This window comes from Ipomoea nil, unplaced genomic scaffold (assembly GCF_001879475.1).
Source record: "Ipomoea nil cultivar Tokyo-kokei standard unplaced genomic scaffold, Asagao_1.1 scaffold2779, whole genome shotgun sequence".
NCBI lineage: Eukaryota > Viridiplantae > Streptophyta > Magnoliopsida > Solanales > Convolvulaceae > Ipomoea > Ipomoea nil.
The window spans coordinates 2,290,713-2,312,299 of NW_017619207.1; the positions used below are offsets into that span (position 1 = coordinate 2,290,713).

Below are 21,587 nucleotides of genomic sequence, written 5' to 3' on the forward strand. Positions count from 1 at the left end.
ATGTCCATAAGTTTTGGGGGGAAAACTTGGCTAGGAGGATTTTACTTTTATATATATATATATATATATATATATATATATATATATATTTATTTATTTAGATAGATTGGAATATTTTAGTTTAGTTGCTATAGTGTCAGTTTAGTTTGAACTAAATTGTAGTCATAATTTGTTGGAGAAGAAAAAATAAATGAAATATTCATTTTAAGAGTAAATATGTCGATTTAATATTTCATGGAAAAGTATAGTCACTTTAATTCAGAGGGAAAAAGTACAATAAGTATATAACTCAGGAGGAAAAAAAAGTTATTTTGTCTAATAATAATAATAATTATTATTATTATCTAATCTAAGTCTATAATAAAGCAAGAAGTTTTTGGCAATAATTTTTTCCGCCCATTTGATACTATGCCATTTTGCAAACACATAATAGAGAGAATAGCCGGTTATTTCTTTTTTTACGCGTGTCTAATGGCATTACAAATTGGGAATATTCGTAGCCGTTTTGATAAAGAAAACTGTTCGTATTCTAAAGCAATTCTAATTTGTAAAGCCTACAGTCCTTTCTTCTCAAGCAATACATTTAATGTAGAAGTCTTGGTACTTTAAACCACATCATTAGCATCATCGGATAACCAAAGATTGAATAGAGAGATGCTCACATGATAAAAAAAAAATTACAAATTATACATAGAATACGCAGAGTTTGACTCTGCATTTAATACATAAAAAGAAATTGTGTATTTCCCATACACAGGCTGCTGTTCATTCATTTGAAATTTGCAACGCTTCAAACTCTATAAATAAACGTCTTCTTGGTGCAAATTATTCCTTCCGAAGATTTGTTTACTAACAGAGCATTTGAAATCACATTTTGTTGAACACAATGCCTTCAATGTTCATACTTGTGAAAGACATCAAACCTCAACACCAGCTCAGGGCAATTCGCGTTAGAGCAGTAAGGGGTCGTTTGGTTCACGGAATGTCAGATTACCTTAGGGAATGTTAGATTGCTGGGAATGTTAGATTACTGGGAATGTTAGACTCCTGTGTTTGGTTAAAATTGGGGTATGTAATATAATCATGTTTGGTTTAGGGTTATCTTTTATTCACACATTACAATATCCTTAACATATTTTCATATATTTTAATAAATTTTAAAATTAAAATAAGTAAATAAGATAACGGTATCATATATAATTACATGATTTTAAAATATTAACTAAAATATTGAACTTGAGAAACAAAATTATTTTATAGGCTAACCTAGCATAATAAAAATAAAAAAATATATAATTACAAAAATAATTATATGTGTGTGTGTGTGTGATAAACTAACATAACCAAGGTTATCTTACATAACCTTAGAAATGGAAGGGAATCACATTCCCTTCAAAATCCTATGTGGAGGGAATGTGACATTCCTAGGGAATGTTAGATTCCCTGAGATAATGTGAACCAAACACAGGAATGTGAGCTTTGGAATGTCACATTCCCTTGGTTATGTTATATAACCTGAACCAAACGCCCCCTAAGGGTATTCGAAGTTCTAGAGAAAAGGGGAGAGGGTCATAGCAGTAAGAGTATGGAAGTGTTACTGCATGATGAAGAGGTACTGGTATCTATTTTTAATGCATCATGTTACTCTTATCTACTAATCTGATCCTATTTCAATTCTTAGTAATTTCTGTTTATGTTATTGTCAGGGAGACTACATTCATGCCACCATTCAAAAAAAAAGATGTGGTGAAATATAGATAAATATTCAAAGAGGGAAAACTGTTCGAAATCAAAAATTTCATGGCTGCGACAAATTACTATGTGTACAAGATTACACAACATGCCTATATGATCAAACTAAACTACAGAACAGAAGTGAAGGAGATAAACTCTTTAGGATTTCCTTTTAAAATGTTTCGCTTAAAGAGTTTCATTTCTTTAAAAGACCATGTCGATGTTAACGACAAGGAATTTATTGGTACTATCTCTTCATTTCTCCAATTTTTAATATCTTATTAAGATTATAGGTGGAAAGACAACAAGACTGATTGACTTTCAAATTGAAGACAATGCGTAATTACTATTTTTTTTTTCTGTTTGTACTACTCACAGTAATTTTTTTTTGGTTTTTTATATCTCAATTACTGTATTTAGCCTATACTGATAGTAATTTTTTTTGGGTTTGTACTAATGTGACAACAGTGAGAACACCCTGACATGTACCCTCTGGAATGAACATGTTTCTTCACTGATGCCGTATTACAATAGTGATTCGAAGGAACCACTTATTGTAGTGATTCAGTGCTGTCGTGCTAAGTTGGTTAGTGGTGAGTTTCTCTCTCCCTGTTCAGTCTAATGTCTATTACTCATTCCAGTGACCTAATATGTATGTTTTGTTTTTAGGTGAGGTTAGAATCACCAGCTCATACGACCTACCAAGCTATGGTTCAATGAGGATTTTGAGGAATTCCTAGAGTTCAAGTCCAAGTAAGTACACCTAATTTAAGTCCTATTTGTTGAATTTAAGTACACCAAAGTAAGTATTCCTAGAATTCCTAGAGTTTGAAATAAACAATTACTAGAGTTCAAGTCAAGTATTGCATCACATGCCAATTGTTTAAAAAAGAAAGGTTACTAATAAATTAGGTATACTGTAATACTGTAATTCCTAGAACCACTAACTCAGATAAAAATAATTTAGAAGCTTCTAAGCTGCAAAATAAATAAGGCAAATAGGCACTTTAGTCACAAATAATTCCTGAATTTAGTCAAGTATTGACATCAGGGTGTATTTTCATCAATGCTGTATACTGTAATAGTGTAATTCATTTAAGAAATTAGACAGTTAAACATCATTTTAAAAGCTTCTAGACTGCAAAACATAAAAGGCAAATAGGCAATTTACTCACAAACATTTTATGCTTTTTAGGCAAATAGGCAATGTAGAAGCAAAAATTCAATGAATTTAGTCAAGTATTGGCATCATACTCTATTTTAATCACATGCCATTTGTTGAATAGAAAAATTGTTACTAACATGCTGTATACTCCTAAATGGTAATACTGTAATTCCTATAAGATATTAGTCAGTTAAACAACACTTTAAAAGCTTCTAGACTGCAAAACAAATAAGACAAATAGGCAATTAACTCACAAAAAGTTTATGATTTCAGTAAAGTATGGGCATCAGATTAAAATTTCATCACATGCTAATTTTCTGGAAAAGAAAATGTTAGTATAAAAGGCAAATAGGCAATTTACTCACAAACATTTTATGCTTTTTAGGCAAATAGGCACTTTAGAAGAAAAATTCTATAAATTTAGTCAAGTATTGGCATCATAGTCTATTTTCATCACATGCCATTTGTTGAATAGAAAAATTGTTACTAACATGCTGTATACTCTAAAATGGTAATACTGTAATTCCTATAAGATATTAGTCAGTTAAACAACATTTTAAAAGCTTCTAGACTGCAAAACAAATAAGGCAAATAGGCAATTTACTCACAGATAGTTTATGCTTTCAGTAAAGTATGGGCATCAGATTAAATTTTCATCACATGCCAATTTTCTGGAAAAAAAATGTTAGTATAAAGATTGCTAACAACTGTTTTTGTTCAACAATTATCCTGAATCTTGAAATCTGAAAATACTCCCATGAAAAGTCTGAGTACGGGCACTCTGCACTCACAGTCAGCAGGCATTAGTGACTTTAAAAATGCTGGACTCATTGTGACTACCTGCTACGACCTTAAGAAGACACAAGTGGTAAGAAAAAAAAAAAGTACTCGCATTTCATACTTAGATTATATCTGAGTTCCTCTATTTGTTTTATACATTAATTTTTGTATTTGTTGCTGCTGAGATCTTGGGTTTAGATCTTGATGATGGGTGGTACTATGTATCATGCATGTCACCCGGCTGTAATAAGAAACTTAAAGAAGACGGAGGATCACTTGTGTGTACTAAGTGTCATAAGCCATATACTCAGGGTACAGTCAGGTATAAGGTGGTTATTATGGCTTTAGACAAGAGTGGAGATGCTCCACTATTGCTTTGGGACAGAGAAGTGGCAGAGCTGGTTGGTATCCCTGCTTGTCTTTTGTATCAGAAATACAAGGAGGTAAATTTATGTTCCCTAAAATTAACTTATGGTTTAGAGGTAGATGTTGTTATAAATGGACTAAGGCAAACTCAAATGGCAGGTTGATGTTGAAGTACCCCCTGAGTTGGATGCTATTGTGGGAATGAAAATGTTGTTTAAAGTAGGGTTAAAACAGGCTCTAAAGCGGGGTATTAATTCTCGTTTCAATGTGTTGAGGCTGTTAAGGGAAGAACATTTGCTCCAAACCTATAGTGACAGGTTTGTCGAGCATCAAGAGCAGGATTTAATCTCAAAGATGCTTGAGGAGGAAACAAACAGTCATGCAAATTCTAAAGTAAGAATTTCTTACTAAGCCTGTTAATAGGTTATCTATTTTTTATTACTTATTGCTATAACTGACTCATCCATTTTGTTATACACAGGAAGAATCTATAAGAGAAGAGGTTAATAGTCCTGTATCTGTGCAGCCCTCTCAAAAGGAACTGGATGACACTGTGGTTAACTTATTAACTACTAAAAGGTCACTTTTGGATGAGTTTTCCTCATCCAAAAGTCGCAAGAAGTCAACGACATCCAACATCAAGAAGGAGAAGATGTAGAATGATCTGTTCTTGAAAAATATTGTTATTGTGATCTAGACAATTCTTAAAAATCTTTTTGTGATTTCTGTCTTATTGGATTTATCATGGGTTGCCCTACTTATTAAATTGATTTTGTTATATTGTTTTCTAAGGTTGAAATGCTTTTTTTTTTTTTTAATATTGTATAACTGTATTCTCACAATGTTAAATTAACCAATGGTATTAGAACATGTCTTGCAGTTTTCTTCATTTTTATTTCAGGTGATTTTCAAACAAGGATGCTCAGGGAACAAGGTATTAAAAGGAACAAATCTGGGACAAGTATTGGAACAAAGGGTAATTCCCTAAAACATAAAGTACTTCTGGGTTTTTGTAACATGAAACTACTAACAGCATGAAAGAACAATAGGAGTTTGGAAAAAAACATATCCCCTAATCTTCCAGTTTTATTTCTTTTTTTTTTTTTAGGGGGGTTTCAAACAAGAATGATCAAGTAACAAGGTAGTAGAATGAAGAGATCTGGGACAAGTATTGTCAATCACTGAACACTATGTAAATGTAGTTTTGTAAAGTTTAATTGGATAAATAATATACTTCTCCTATTCTGTAAAATGAAACTAATACAAACATTTCAGAAAAAAAAAAAAGACTTGGCAAAATGACACATCCCCTGAGAAACTGTTTACGACTAATTTTACTGAAGCATGAAAACAATATATCTAACTTCATGCAAGATAACTGGACTAGAATTTCAACTATATAACTTAGAATTGTTATTTATAAAGTTAGTATACATACCTTGCAAAACTGTTACAACTCTAATTGTGCCTCTCCACTGCTTCTTATTGCCCTGCTGGTTTTCCTGAGCCAATATAAAAACCCAGAGCAACAAAACCATCAATATAAGTTTAAAAAAAAATATGTGGAAGTTAAGTATTTGGAAATATATCTATCTAAATAACTCTATTCAGCCTTACTTCATAAAAGCACTTGCTTCTGAAGATTACCAAGCACAAATTGACTATTATAAATACATTTTTTCGACCCAGTTTACACAAAAAGTTTGCATCAAATAAATGTTGCCATATACAATTAACTGTAACACATTTAATTCCATTGAAGTAAATAAAAATTTGCATCACGTACCAATCCATTTACATTGCTAATTGCTAATTTTATAAAGTCATCTTATGTTGCACAAAAATGTAAAGTTCTCAACCGAGAAATCAAAACAAACTCTAATTAAGTACAAATAATTAAGTATAAAAATAATTTCTTAACTTCAAGTAATTGAAAGTATATTAAAACAATAGGTCAGTACAAAATTCTCAAGTTTTGGAAAATGTGGAACATTAACATGATAACATTAGTTATTAAAGATAGATTAATCTTGCAAAAAAACAGATTAAGCATAAAACTTTAATTTATCTACCAAAGCAATAAAATTGTTTATATTGATGAAATACATATACCAAGTAGTCCACTAATGTTATAATGTATTAAGTAAAAAACCTTGCTTTCCAAAGCAATTACTTAAAATTGCTTAGCACAGTTTTTCAAATTTAATAACAAAAAAATTCCACTGCAAATGAGCACAGTAACTGAAACCAATGATGTATTCAATTCAAAAAGGCTAAAACAAGACATATTTTGTATAATCTAAAGCCCATACAAAGGTAAAATTAAATGATACTTTTTCTAAGTATTGGTTTGTATAGTGCAATGAACAAAATTACAAACTATACCATTATACATAAAAAGGATTCAAAATAAACAGAATAAAGTTCAAATAGTAACCTAATCTCTTAGATGTTAGAAATGCATTATTTGTCTTCTACATGCTCGCTTTGGGATTATGGTCTGCTCTCCAATTCCTCAAAATCATCAATTTTTGCCCTATATAAACAAATGGAAATAACACATTACAGCCTCTGTTAATAATATGAACAAACTGAATCTGGAAATTCATATTAAGTTGCATAACAACCTTTTTTGCTAGCCAGTAACATACATCTAATGAATACAACAAATAACAGTGTTTGGAAGTAACAGTTACTCATTGTTAGTGAAATAAACAATGATTTGGATATTAAATACAAGTGATGGCAGCTATCATTACAGCTAAAAAAACCCTTCAATTCCAGTGCGGATCTCAAAACACAAAAACAGTTAAATACTCTGAAATGACCCCTTGTACTTACAACTATTCTATTCAATTCAGTAATCCGAAAAACAGTCAGTCAATTTGAGAGCTCAGACAAACAAATAATTCAACGACTCTGTTTCAGCTAGAAAAATTATACAGTCCAATGAGGAAAATTACAAAGTCAACTATTATAGGTATCAAAAGGAAACCAAATGAAGAAAACAAAGGTAATTTCGAAACTTATATTTTTTACACTTTGAAATCAAGCTTCAATGAATTCGCCAGTCTTGCTATGCAATATCTGCTAGCCATTGCCTCTAAGAATTCAATTATTGTCCTCTCAAATTACATGAAAAACAAATTTTAAAAGTTAGCAATTCTGTGAATAATAGTACAATTAGAGCTTTTAGAAAAGGAAATTTTGACATTATACAGATAAAATAGTAAGGGGTCTCTAGATTAACAGTAAAACAAAATCAACTTCGAACCATAGCTTTCTGAAAATCATAAAATTCTAAAATGAAATATGTAGAAATCTTAGAAGTTTATTTGAACATATTAGATCTATGAACATACAAACAAAATCGAAACAAGATCGATGTGCATGCATATTCTTCAGAAAATAACAACATCAAATCGACTAAATTCTTACAATTTAGAAATGAAAACAGTGAATCCTAAAAAATCCTAAATTAAATTTAGAAATTAAGAGTTTGATCCTAACCTTGAATGAGAACACTAGCTTCAATACATCCAGATTTCAAGCTCAAAAAGAGGTTGAAAGCACAGATCTGGTCCAGAAATGAAAAATTTGAGACGATGTAGTGATAGACGGATCATCGGAATCTAGACCCGATTATAGAAAAAATCTCTAAATTGGTTTAATAGCAAGTGATGAAGGCAAAAGAATGATAGGAAAATGATGTAGGTATAGGCTTGAGAGAGAGATCGGTAGAGTATTGAAGAGAGCTTCAAGCTCTCAGATCTGTTCAGACAGAGAAAGGAGAAGGGTATAGACCCTTCGTCCTCATCTCTTGCGTTTCAGACCGAAGAAATTAAACATTATATATATATATATATATATATATATATATATATATATATATATATATATATATATATATAGGCTTCGAATCCGGTGCACCCCCTCTAATAGATGAGACCATAAGGCCTCCTAATATCTATTGGAGTAAAAGACATTTTTGGTCCTAGACTTATAGTGGCTTGGACAATTTTAATCCTTTATAAAAAAAATTTGCCATTTTATGGACAGAGTTATTGTGGCGAGGACATTTTTGGTCCTCCGTCTATATTTCTGTTAGATAACCGTATGAGAGAGGGGCAATTACGTCAATTTAGGCTATCTCCTTCTATCTATTATATCTATGTGTGTTTGGCGGCTTCGATTCTCCTTCTATCTATTTGATTAGTAACTTGTTTGGCGGCTTCGATTCTCCGGCAATTTCTTCGTACAACTGCAACTTGGACTCTCCGACTCCTTCGAATTATGACCGAGAAGAAAACAAAACACACATAGATATAATAGATAGAAGGAGATAGCCTAAATTGACGTAATTACCCCTCTCTCAGACAGTTATCTAACAGAAATATAGACGGAAGACCAAAAATGTCCTCGCCACAATAACTCTGTCCATAAAATGGCAAATTTTTTTTTATAAAGGACTAAATTTGTCCAAGCCACTATAAATTTAGGACTAAAAATGTCTTTAACTCTATCCATTGATTCAATTTCCATCAATGGTTGAGATTATAAGAGATTAGGGTAGTAATTAATGACATTTTCCAATGTAAAGGATATATTAGTAATTGTAATTCTAATTTATTTATGGACATAATATTATTGGAATCTGTAGCATTAAATTAGGGATTTTATGGATGGAAATTAATACTTTGAATTACTATAAAGGCTGATGAGGTGAACTTGGCGTGAACAAGGTTTGAGGAGAAAACGAACGGGTAAGTGCATTTACGTGCCATTGTCTGTGCATACTCTGAATATTGGGGTTTTTTCCGCTGGGATGGTGGGAGGGGGGTGGGGGTTGGTGGACGAACTAGAATATCTGTTATGTGCGTAGCGTGTGCGTGTTGAGGTGGTTGCATACATGTCTGTTTGTGAAACCGATAGGTTGACGGGAGGATGCATAGACAACAATGAGTGTATTTCGCCTGTGAAAGATTGTGAAAAAAAAAAAAATCACAACCATAATCCTTATAATATGCAACCACTATATGCACAGGCCTTTTCTTGTGCGTGATTTCTTGTGGTTGGCTTGTTTTACAAGGAATATATTGTAAAAATTAATAGGTTTTTTTTCTTTTTTTTTTTTTACGGTGGTGTGTGCATTTGTATGATTTGGCGTTCGCAAATTTTTGGAAAATGAAAGTAGCATCATGTCGTTTTTTTAGTTTTGTTTTTACACTGGTGTGTGCATTTTTATGGTATGGTGTGTACAAATTTTTGGCAATGAAACTTTGCATCATGTGGTCTATTGTACACGTCATAACACTCCAATGCACACACCAAATACAAAAAATAAAAGCATATAAAGAAATGCAAAGGTCATGCGCTTTTATATTCTACATGCAATAACATTAAAAAAATATCATTGTTTATATACATTAAAAAAAACAAAAAACCAACAAGAAATAATGCACACACCATACTATAACAATGCACACACCGCTGTAAGATTGCATTTTAAAATAAAACGGTAATAAAGGCGTCCGCATTAACCGGTTTATGCTTAATGAAGTAGGTGGATGCGTTGGAATGAGAACGTAGATATTTGCTAATTAGGTTTTATTTCACATTCTATGGCCTGTGCGCACACGGGTGACAGTGTGTGCGTAATGCCGGTGACAATGTGCATTCGAGATATAAGGCGCATGCGTTATGCTGAAATTCTATTATTGCACAGACGTCATTATTATCATGCACATAGCAAAATGTGACAGTGTATATTGCGCAGCAGATTCCCACATACCAGAAATGTGATGCGCACAAACTACAATGTGATTTACACACACCTAAAATACAAAACGAAAAAGAGAAAATGTAGTCCCAAAAAAAACATAAATTGATCATTGACCCGGCATAGCCATTTACTAATAAAAACTTTAGGAAATGAAAACAAAATGAAACAAATCAAGATACAATCATCTAAGGCTCATGGAATAAAAATAGCAATATCAATTATATAGGATATAGGGAATAACACATTTAATGTAGATTAGCAGCAAATAAGGCTCTTTAAACTTCTAGATGCCAGATGAACAGCTTCAATCCCTTCCTTTTCGTGAGCATCAACAACATTAGGAACCCACGTCCATAGTTGAGTATAATTTATGATCGTGGGAATATAAGGCAAAGGCTACAAAAGAAATAAATATGATTATAGACATTAGCAAAGACCAACATGCATCAAAATAAGTTAACAATATTCCATTGTCAATGAGAAGATTGCAAGAGCAAACATTAATAGGGGTTTGCAAAAACATTTAGCATCATAAATAATTACAATTTTCCACATCAACAGCGAAGGGAAACTAAAGCAAAAATACGTGCAGAACGTATGTACCAACCACCTCGCCACGACCAAACCCACCCATTCCTAACCAGCACACACACATTAAAGATAACCCCCCGAAAGCCCATTCCATTTAGCCTAAGTTACACATGGTGGCTTACATCTATGCACAAACCAATAACCCACACATATGAAGCCAAGCAATTCCGTTAACCACCCAACGCACAGACCACAACCCAAACTCGCACAGGCATACAGAAGAAAACCCCACAATGCCAAGTCCATTTAGCCTAACTTGCACACGGTGCCACACATCTACGCACAACCCAGAGACCCACATGTATGAAACATTGCACAACTTTTAACACCCCAAAGGAAAATCTATTTAGCCTAAGTTGCACATGGTGACTTACATCTATGCACAAACCAAAAATGGAATTAACTCTTATTATTATTATATTATCACAAATTTAATCCAACTTCCTCACCAATCAACTGTCTGTTTCCTCACGCAGATTCCCAAGCGAAATTAAATACATGCTATAATAAAAGCCATTGCGAAATTACAAAACAAGCCCTAATGTCCTCACAAAGCTTATGCACGTGGCAAAAAAGCCCAAATCATCTAGACCATTCATCTAAACTAATTAAGGGTCAGAAAATGTGCTCACGAGCTCATCTGCCAAGGGGGTGTGCACCGGATTCAAAATCTATATATATATATATATATATATATATATATATATATATATATATATATATATATTAATATATATTGTAACGTTCAACAATTTATTTTATAATGTTAGGCTTATTTATAGCAATTACAAATTTATGTTGTATAATAGTAAAATGAATTATGTTATGTGTACTTAATTGATAAGATTTATATTTATGATATATCATATTTAATTATAATGTTATCCATGGTTCACACCACATTGTGGTCCATGGTACACACCACTTTTTGGTCCATGGTCCACCAAGTAGTTTGTCTTATAATGTTGGCCTTAGTGATACTAATTACAAAATTAGGTTGTACATTAGTAAAATTATAACGGCGTTATGTGTACTTAATTGAAAAAATTTATAATTATGATATTTTATTTTTTTATAATGTTATTCATGGTCCACACAACTTTGTCTTCAATGGTCCACCAAAAAAATTGTCTTATAATGTTAGCCTTATGATTACCAATTACAAATTTATGTTCTCAAATATTCAAATTAATTATGTTATGTGTAATTAATTGATAAGATTTTAATTTTTGTTATGTAATTGTTAATTAAAATGTGATTCAGGGTCCATAAAATTTAGTTGTCCATGGTCCAACAAATAATTTGTCCACTAAAATGTTATCCTTCTTTATAGCAATTACAATTTGTTGTAATAGGCTAACATAACTAATGATTTTATGTGTACTTAATTTATAAGATTGTTACTTGATGGATAGCGTACTAGGCCTGGGCCATGTGGACCGGCCCAAGGAAAGCAACTGGATTAAGGAAGCCCAATAAAGATACAAGACACAGAGCAACCGAAGAGTTTGTCAAGGATTGGGCATATTATTCCCAATATAATCAGAATTGGACTCATTATTTCTAGTATAATAGAATTAGGTCTTATTATGTAACTAAGACTCCCAATATGAGGCAGTTTAGAATTCTTATTCCTTGTAGGGATCTAGGCCCAAAATATGTATAAATAGATCTCTCACATAGATGAGAAGGGGACAACGCTCTCAGCATTCACAATCAATATTCATCAATACAACGTTCCTATATTATCTCCATATAGTTTTCCTATATTCTCGTTATTCTAACGGTAGTGTTGGCCTGCCGTTGACTGCCCAAAAGTCATAAAACCAACATTGGCGCCGTCTATGGGGACCGATACGAAAAGTTATCGTTCGTTCCTCAAACCCTGAAAGCATGGTAACTACACGACGAAACACTAGAACTGACCAACTAGTCGCTAGACCAGTCAGAGATTTGAGAGAAACCCTCAGTCGCCCCCCCTCGCAGGTACCGAACGATCAGCATATTCCCTTGGAGAGGGAGGCCGAACGGGGAGGTCTCCGAGAAGAGGAGGAGGTCCGCTTGAACGCACGCCCACCGGCTATTGGTGTCCCACGGACCTAGCCAGTAGAACTCACCCCCGAGATAGTAGAGGCTGCTGCACGCTACTTAGGGGCCCTACATCATGGCCAGACCGCAAGGGTAGGATCCCCAGAACCCTCCCGGGTAAACAACACCACTCAGATCGCTGACGACCGATGCCTAACGTGAACTTACCGCCTGAAAGAACACAGAGATCGGCTCCACCCCAGGGACCCCGTCGTGCAATCTCCGTCCTTGACCGCATAGGGCCCCTGAATCAACAGACAACCGTTCCACAGCCTGAACTCAGAAACCTCCCGTTAGAAAGCCCACAACAAAGAGTTAGGCCCAAACCCCAGCGACGGGTGGAGGTCATCCAGGCAACCGGTTCTCACACGGGAAGAGCAAGGGAAGGAGATCTCGATCGAAGAAGAATTCTGCAAGACATGGTGGAGGGTAGTGGAGAAACTCCAGAACTTGGTCAGGGGAATCGAGATCGAGAGATGGCAGAACTCGCCAGGGAAGTGAGAGACCTCCAAAGGAAGGTCGATGGTAGGGGAGATCGACCAACCGCTCGATCTCTATTGTCTGCTAGTCCATTCTCTATGAAAATCCAAGAATATCGCGCGCCAAGAGACTTCAAGTGTCCGACAATGCATACTTACGATGGAACGGGGGACCCCAGCGATCACTTAGTCGGCTTCCAGGCAAAGATGATGGTAATAGGGGCGGAGGACCCCATGTACTGTCGCGCCTTTTTCTCGACCCTGGGCGGGGCAGCGCAGCATTGCTTCCTATCTCTATCACCAGGGTCCATCGACCGCTTCGAAGCCCTAGCAGAACAATTCCTAACCTACTTTGCAGGAAGCATGAAAACAAAGAAGCACTTCATGACCTTGACTGCCATACAACAAGGAGAAACAGAGACACTAAAAGAGTTCTTAAAAAGATGGCAGAAGGAAGTCCAGGCTGTGGAAGATCTAGACGACCGAACGGCCCTCACTTTATTCATGAAAGCCCTTCGGTCAAGGGATCTGTTCACTAGTCTACGAAGGGAGACCCCCGACACGTATGCACAGGCCATCCAGAGGGCCAACAAATACGCGGAAACAGAAGAGGCTTTACGACAAAAAATAAAGCGAGAGGCGAAACGACCCCGTGACGAGACGAGAACGCGTCAGTTGGACCGACCGTCTAAACGGGAAGAGAGATCTAACGTCATTCGGGGGCCACCTCCCCCTCGACACAGAGCAATCCCCGCCCTCAGGGCGAGGCACGTACACGAGGTCCAACCACCCCGACCTACAGAGAACCTACCGCCACCACCCACAAAGGCGGAGGAACGGCCGGCCGCGGGAAGAGCCAGATACTGCCGATATCACAGGTCCACAGGACATTCTACCAAAGAATGTACTACTCTACAAAAAGAAATCGATGAGCTTATCCAGAAAAGACAATCGACTGCTCGCCCCAACCAATGGCGAAAACTTCCATGGGCACCAGCCCTGGATCCTCCCGGCGAACTTAGGGATAGGCCCCAACAGAAAGCACCCAACCAAGAAGAGGGGAATCCAGAAGAGCAAGACGATCGAAACTGGAAACACAAGCGTGTGATCCACATGATTTGTAGCAGGCTTGCAGTTGGAGACAGCTCTCGCGAAAGGAAACGTCTGGCTAGACAATTATATGTAGGCGCAGTGCAACATAGACCTCCCATCAAGGAAGGCTGGAGGGACATCATCACCTTCTCTGATGAAGACCTCCCGAACGGCCCAACACCACACCGCGACGCCCTCGTCGTCACCGTGGACATCAACGGGACCACCGTCGAGTATTTGTAGACACTGGCAGTAGTATCAATGTCATGTACCTCGAGACATTTAACAAACTAGGGCTGTCTAGAGAACAACTACACTTGGTGTGGACACCACTTACTGGGTTCACCGGAGATAGTGTAGAGGCTGAGGGGTGTCTCACCTTACCCGTGGAAATAGGAGAATACCCAAGGGTTCGTTCCCTAGACATGGAGTTCGTGGTTGTTAACATCAATTCCGTGCACAACGTAATTCTAGGACGTCCGGGTTTAGAGGACCCAGGGGCTGTGGTGTCACTCGAGCATCTGTGCTTAAAATTCCGAACACCCGAAGGAGTGGGGATCGCTAAATGCGATCGCCATGTGGCCCGTTCATGCTACCTCCTCTCTTGCCGGCAGATTGGGAGACGCGACCTACAGGTCCAAACTATCACCGAGAAAACCAAAGGAGATGAGACTAAGGAAAGGCTGGAACCCGTAGCCGATTTAGAAGAAGTAGCTTTGGAGGACTCCAGACCAGATAGAACGATCAAGATAGGCAAAGGGTTAACAGAAGAGGTCCGCCTGAGCATCTTACAGACACTGAAAGAATACAAAATCCTATTCGCTTGGGGACTCGAGGACATGCCCGGAATTGACCGGTTGGTCATCACCCACCGCTTATTCGTCAATCCGGCCACCCGACCAGTCATGCAACGAAAGAGGCACCTAGCGGCAGACCGAAGAGAATTCGTAAAAAAAAAAAAAAAAAGAAGTTTCCACCCTACTAGATATCGGTCACCTCAGGGAAGTCACCTATTCCGCTTGGGAGGCTAACGTTGTGCTAGTACCCAAGCCCCCAGCATGGAGAATGTGTGTTGATTATACTGACCTCAACAAGGCGTGTCCTAAGGACCCCTTCCCCTTACCACGAATAGACCAACTGGTAGACCAAACTGCCGGCTGCGCACTACTTAGCTTCATGGACGCCTTTCGGGGCTACCACCAAATATTTATGGAAGAACATGACGAAGAAAAAACGGCATTCCTAACACCTGATGGAGTCTATTGCTATAAGGTGATGCCGTTAGGCCTGAAAAATGCCAGAGCAACATTTACAAGGATGGTCTCCAAAATATTTCACAGCTTGCTTGGGAAAAGCATGGAGGCCTATGTCGACGACCTGTTGGTAAAAAGCAAAGAAGCCCCCGAACACTCTCGAGACCTTAGAGCATGCTTCCAACTCATGGAAAGATACAAACTGAGATTGAATCCAAAGAAATGCGCATTTGCTGTCCGTGGGGGAAAATTCCTAGGATACATGGTCACACAGAGAGGGATAAAACCAAACCCTGAGAAAATAAAAGTCATACTGGATATGCAACCGCCCACCAACCTACTGGAAATCCAAAAACTAACGGGACGACTGGCAGCCCTTAGCCGTTTCCTCTCCAAATCAGCAGAGCGCTCTCTATCGTTCTTCGAAGTGATCAAAAGAAGAGAGGGGTTCGAATGGACCCCTGAATGTCAAGCATCGTTCGAGGAGTTAAAGAAATATCTATTATCCCCACCCCTACTAGCCAAACCCAAAGAAGGTGAATCCTTATACCTTTACGTGGCGGTATCAGAGCAGGCAGTGAACTCCGTTTTAGTGCGGGAAGAAGAGAAGCTACAGCATCCAATATATTATATCAGCAAATTACTAAGAGGGGCAGAAACCCGATATACGCCCTAGAGAAGATGGTCTACTCCCTGATCACCACAGTACAGAAGTTAGTCCCATACTTCCAAGCCCACCCCGTAGAGGTACTCACAGACCAACCACTCGTCGACATCCTGAGGAGCCCCACTTCCTCCGGCCGAATGGTGAAATGGGCTATGGAGTTGACCCAATATGGGATTGAGTACAAACCCCAACCCTCCATCAAGGCACAGGCCCTGGCCGATTTCATCGTGGAATGTACAGCAAGAGACCAAAGGGGGAGAACAAGTGATTTCAGCCAGAATACATGGTGGGAAATGAGTGCAGACGGAGCAGCCAACACCAAACACTGTGGAGGGGGAATCATGCTAACCTCACCAGAAGGGTTCAAAGTATACTATGCCCTAGAATACCAGTTCCAAGCATCGAACAATGAGGCAGAATATGAAGCAGTGATCGGAGGCATACGGCTTTCGACCGCCCTTGGAGCACGTAACCTTCGCATTCGAACAGACTCACGACTCGTTGTAGGACAAATCAAAGGCACCTTCGAGACCAGAGGGGAAAACTTGAGGATGTATAAGGATGTTACTGAAGGATTGCTGGGAAAATTAGACGCTTATGAAATATAACACGTGCCCCGCACGGAAAACATGGAAGCTGACCTACTCTCGAAGATCTCCCTGGGAGGTACCCCAGGACACTTAGCACACATATGCAAGAGAGAGGTCATCCACGCGCCCAGTACAGAATCCCTCTTGATCGCAATGGTAGCCCCAGTAGGCATCCAATCCCTGGATAGTTGGATAGGAGACCTAACCAGATACATCACGAAAGCAGAACTTCCGTCTGATCCTGTACAGGCCGCAAAAGTCAAGCGAAGGGCCCCAGCCTACCAATTGGTGGACAACCAGCTGTACATAAGATCCTTCGGAGGACCCCTACTAAAATGCCTCCCACCAAGCGAAGCCAAGCAAGTAATCGAGGAAGCCCACAGCGGGATATGTGCAGCTCACCAGGGAGCGAACACCCTGGCCAGAAAATTACTGGTCCAAGGATATTACTGGCCCAGCATGATACAAGATTGCATCCAAATGATTCAAAGTTGCCATACTTGTCAAAAGTTTGCAGAAAAGCAAAACCGACCTGCCACCTTCTACACACCGGTCACCACAACCATACCCTTCGCTAAGTGAGGTGTAGACCTCCTGGGACCGCTACCCCAAGCGCCAGGGCGCCACAAGTTCTGCATAGTCGCCATTGACTACTTCACTAAGTGGATCGAAGCCGAACCATTGGTAACCATCACCGAATACCAGTGTCGCAAATTCCTGTGGAGGAAAGCGATCTGCCGTTTTGGCCTCCCTGAGCATCTCATCACTAATAATGGCTGACAGTTCGATTGCAAGGACTTCGTAGAATTCTGTGAAAATTATTCTATCAAGCACACCAAGGTATCGGTGGCTTACCCCCAGGCAAACGGGCAAGTAGAAAACGCGAACAGAACAATCATGGATGGACTAAAGAAACGAATAGAAGAAGAAGGTGGTGCATGGGTGGACCAACTCAACCACATCCTGTGGGCTCATCGAACCACACCGCGACGGGCAACCGGGGAAACCCCGTTCAGCCTCACGTATGGGTTCGAGACCAAGGTCCCTATCGAGGTCCTATGCCCCACGAATAGGGTGCAACAATATGAGGATCAGGCCAATGAGCAGCTACTGCAACTAGAAAAGAATTTCCTCGAAGAGCGGAGAGACGCAGCTCAGCACCGAATGACAGAATATCAACGAGCTGTGAAAAGATACCACGATGCGCGCGTAAAGCCTAGGTATTTTGACATAGGGGACCTAGTACTCAGAGATAGACAAGCCGCCCTACCAAATCAAGGCGGGAAAATAGCCAAGAACTGGGAGGGCCCCTACAGAGTCTCGGCAATCATCAGACCAGGCACCTACAAGTTGGAAACTATGGAAGGCAAGCTGATCGAGCGTATTTGGAATTCAAATCGCCTCAAGAGGTTTTACCAGTAGCCCGCATGAAAATTTCATAACAAATATCTTTATGTACTACTTACCTTTATCAGTTTCGTAATAAAATATCTTTATTTTGGATTACACATCTCATGATTCGCAAAACATAACACATTACAACATCTCAAAGACGCTAGGTCGTAGTTAGCCCCACAAGGGGCTAACAAACTCACACCCTATTCAAACCAACCTGAACCTCCCCAGAATTCTTACGGTCGATCACTCCGGCTAGTCACCCCAACTGGTCATTTTGACAAATCAATAGCCAATTCATCTTACCACAAATCGGCGGTCCACCCAATGCTCGGTGGACAAATATACAACAAGGTCACGCATGAAGCAATAATCAGATCACAGTGAAACAAAATGAATGGGGCTACCGTGATAAAGAGCCCTACAATATCAGGTGGTGGAGAATCTAATAATGGGGAGTTAAGGGTGAAGGGTTTAATGTAGTATCTAGAGGCTCTAGGAGAATAATCAGGGCGTCATAGGACATAGGGCCGAGTCTAGAAGTCATTAGAGTATTAAACAGCGTCAGTAGAAAGCAATCAAATAGAGTACATACTGACAGAGAACGGGAGACGTTCTCAATAGCCACCGGTGGATAGGCATACTGGCAGAGAACGGGAGACGTTCTCAATAGCCACTGGTGAATGGGCACACTGACAGAGAACGGGAGACATTCTCAATAGCTATTGGTGGAACGGTATACTGGCAGAGAACGGGAGTCGTTCTCAAAAGCCATTGGTGGAATGGCATAATAACAGAGAACGGGAGACGTTCTCCAAAGCCATTAGTGGAATGGCATAATAACAGAGAACGGGAGACGTTCTCAAAAGTTTTTTGATGAATTGGCATACTGGCAGAGAACGGGAGACGTTCTCAATAGCCACTGGTGGATGGGCATACTGGCAGAGAACGGGAGACGTTCTCAATAGCCACTGGTGGATGGACATACTGACAGAGAACGAGAGACGTTCTCAATAGCCATTGGTGGAACAACATACTGATAAAGAACGGGAGATGCTCTCGGAAGTTGAGCAGGGTGGCCAAAAAGTTGATGAGTTAAAACTAAAATCAACATATACAGAACAGAGCGACCAAGGCACCAACTATCTGGTGTACATGCAAAATAAACAAAATAGAGCGACCAAGGCACCAACTATCCAGTGTACAGACAAAATAGAGCGACTAAGGCACCAACTATCCGGTATACAGACAAAATAGAGCGACTAAGGCACCAACCATCCGGTGTACAGACAAAAACACAAAATAAAAGGACCAAATCATCAACTACCCGGCGTATGAGCAAAAGTAACAAAGCAAGAATGTCGAAGTCACCACAACCACCAGAAGCAGGTCACATGTACCCTAAGGAACGGAAGCATAAGCTGAGGCATCCCCCTGCTCAGCTTCGCCTGGGTCTACACCATCCAACTCCCCAAAGGAAACGCCAACGAGTTCCTGAAGGTCGGCACATGAAGTAAGGAAACCAGGATCCAAAGGGTTCTCTCCTCCTCCGCCCGCACTCAGCAATGGCTCGAATCCAGGAGGAGGCACAACAGGGGCAACACCCATCGGCGCAGAAGGCTTGTAACACCCCGTGTTACAGCCCCTAAAACCAATTAATCATTTAATCAATTACCCAAAAGAAAGGACTAAATTCTAATAATTAATTAAGAAAAGGCCCACCATAGTCCATGGGCCCTAATCCCTAAGCCCAATCCCCTAGTTCTAGAAGGAATAGAACTAACCCTAATTAGGGACTCTTAGGTATATAAATAGGGGGCATAGGAGGCACCTAGAACCCACACCACAATAATCCCTCACCACACAAGAAGTTCCAAGAATCCCCCTAAGAGAAATCAAGAAAGAATGAATCTTATAGAAAGACCCTTCATAGCCAAGGAAATTAATTAAGGCTAAGAGGTAACCCATGTCTCAACAAACCCTATTTTCCTTGCTATAATTATCTTCATTGACATCCTCTCTATACTTGTGTCTTGATGGATCGTTTATGATATTGATGATATGATCTTGATGATTGTGAGATGATTTTATGTGTGTTCTTGATGATCTTGATGATGATAAGAGGTTCTTGATGATTACATGATGTTCTTGATGAATCCTGATGTTTTGATGATTAAAAGATGAACTATGATTTATTGATTTGAATATGATTAGAGCCCTAGGTTAAAATTGGAAATTTCGTATTGTGTTATTCTTGATATAATTGGGTGGGAATTTCGCATGTTCGGGTGTTGATTATGTTTAGAAGTCATGATAGGATATGTGTTATATGATTCTTGCTTTTGATCCGTTAATTGTCTACGTGGTGTCATCAATTGCGTTAAAAAGTGTCTAAGCATGGTTTCGGGTTCCACAACGGATCCCGGGACGTTTATTTTGGTAAAAAGTCAGTGGAGCGAGGGGGACCCGCCACCTACCCGCTGCCCGAAAAGGGCGTCGCCGGCAGCGGGCAGGCGACTGCCCGCCGGGCACCCGCTGCACGGAGACTAGTCGCCGGCGGGTGGTCCACCACCCACCGACTACCCGCTGGAAATTGTCCACTTCGGGACTCCAGCTCCCCCGTTTGATGTTCCCCCGACCCTCGTGGTGTCCCAACGGACTCCGTTTATAGTGCCTAAGTCTAGTTTGATGTTTCGGGTACCGTTCGTAAAATGAGTTTTATATATCGCATGCTAGTTGAATTGGTATCCCGTTGGCCTAGGTGAAAGAAGTATGAACCCCTTAGGATTATTCCTAGTATGTGGATGACCACGCATAGGTTTCATTATACGTTTTCTCCCCTTTCCCAATGTGTTAATATGGGTTGCATGTACTTGCCATGTGTTATGTGTGCATGATTCCCCAATTTGGTTGCGATCAAATTGGTTATTCCTGAGCTGCGGTTCAGAAGCTGGCTGCGGTCAGAATTACACCCTTGGGCTACGGTCCACTGTAACACCCCGTGTTACGACCCCTAAAACCAATTAATCATTTAACCAATTATCCAAAGAAAGAATTAAATTACAATAATTAATTTGGAAATGGCCCACCATAGTCCGTGGGCCCGCACCTCTAAAACCTAACCCCTAGCCCTAAAAGGAATAGAATTAGCAAGCCTATAGGATTTAGATCCTAATTAGGACTCCTAGGTATATAAATAGGGGACATAAGAGGCACCTAGAACCCCCACCACAATAATCTCTCACCACACAAGGAGCTCCAAGAATTCCCCTAGGAGAAATCAAGAAAGAAGAAAGACTTAGAGAAAGATCCTTCATAGCCAAGGAAATTAATTAAGGCTAAGAGGTAACCCATGTCTCAACAAAACCTATTTTCTTAGCTATGATCTCCCTCTAGGCATCCCTCTACATTCTTGTGTATTGATAATTCGTTTATGATATTGATGGTGTGATCTTAATAATTGATGTTATGCTTTCTTGGGTAATCTTGATAATCTTGATGATGGAAAGAGATTCTTGATGATTGGGTGATATTCTTGATAAACCTAGATTCCTAATGATTGTGTGAGATTCTTGATAAATCGTATTGTTTCTTAGTGTTAAAAG

At 39.0% G+C, this 21,587-nt stretch overlaps 1 protein-coding gene and 1 long non-coding RNA gene across 4 annotated transcripts; one reads left to right on the forward strand and one right to left on the reverse strand.

Moving 5' to 3' along the window:
* Nucleotides 1–627: 627 nt before the first annotated feature.
* Nucleotides 628–7,863, reverse strand: LOC109157257. Of its 3 annotated transcripts, none has more exons than XR_002050206.1 (4): nucleotides 7,556–7,863; nucleotides 6,483–6,581; nucleotides 5,484–5,547; nucleotides 628–994 (listed from the first exon to the last, which is right to left on the reverse strand). It is a non-coding gene; the product is annotated as an uncharacterized LOC109157257 (long non-coding RNA). The 3 variants fall into 3 exon arrangements; XR_002050205.1 differs by lacking the exon at nucleotides 628–994 and adding an exon at nucleotides 3,544–3,680; XR_002050204.1 differs by lacking the exon at nucleotides 628–994 and having other exon boundaries at nucleotides 5,245–5,547.
* An 8,763-nt stretch (nucleotides 7,864–16,626) lies between these two features.
* Nucleotides 16,627–17,169, forward strand: LOC109157291. The gene has a single exon (XM_019305190.1). It carries the CDS (start codon nucleotides 16,627–16,629, stop codon nucleotides 17,167–17,169), a length of 543 nt encoding a protein of 180 aa, XP_019160735.1.
* Nucleotides 17,170–21,587: the final 4,418 nt, after the last annotated feature.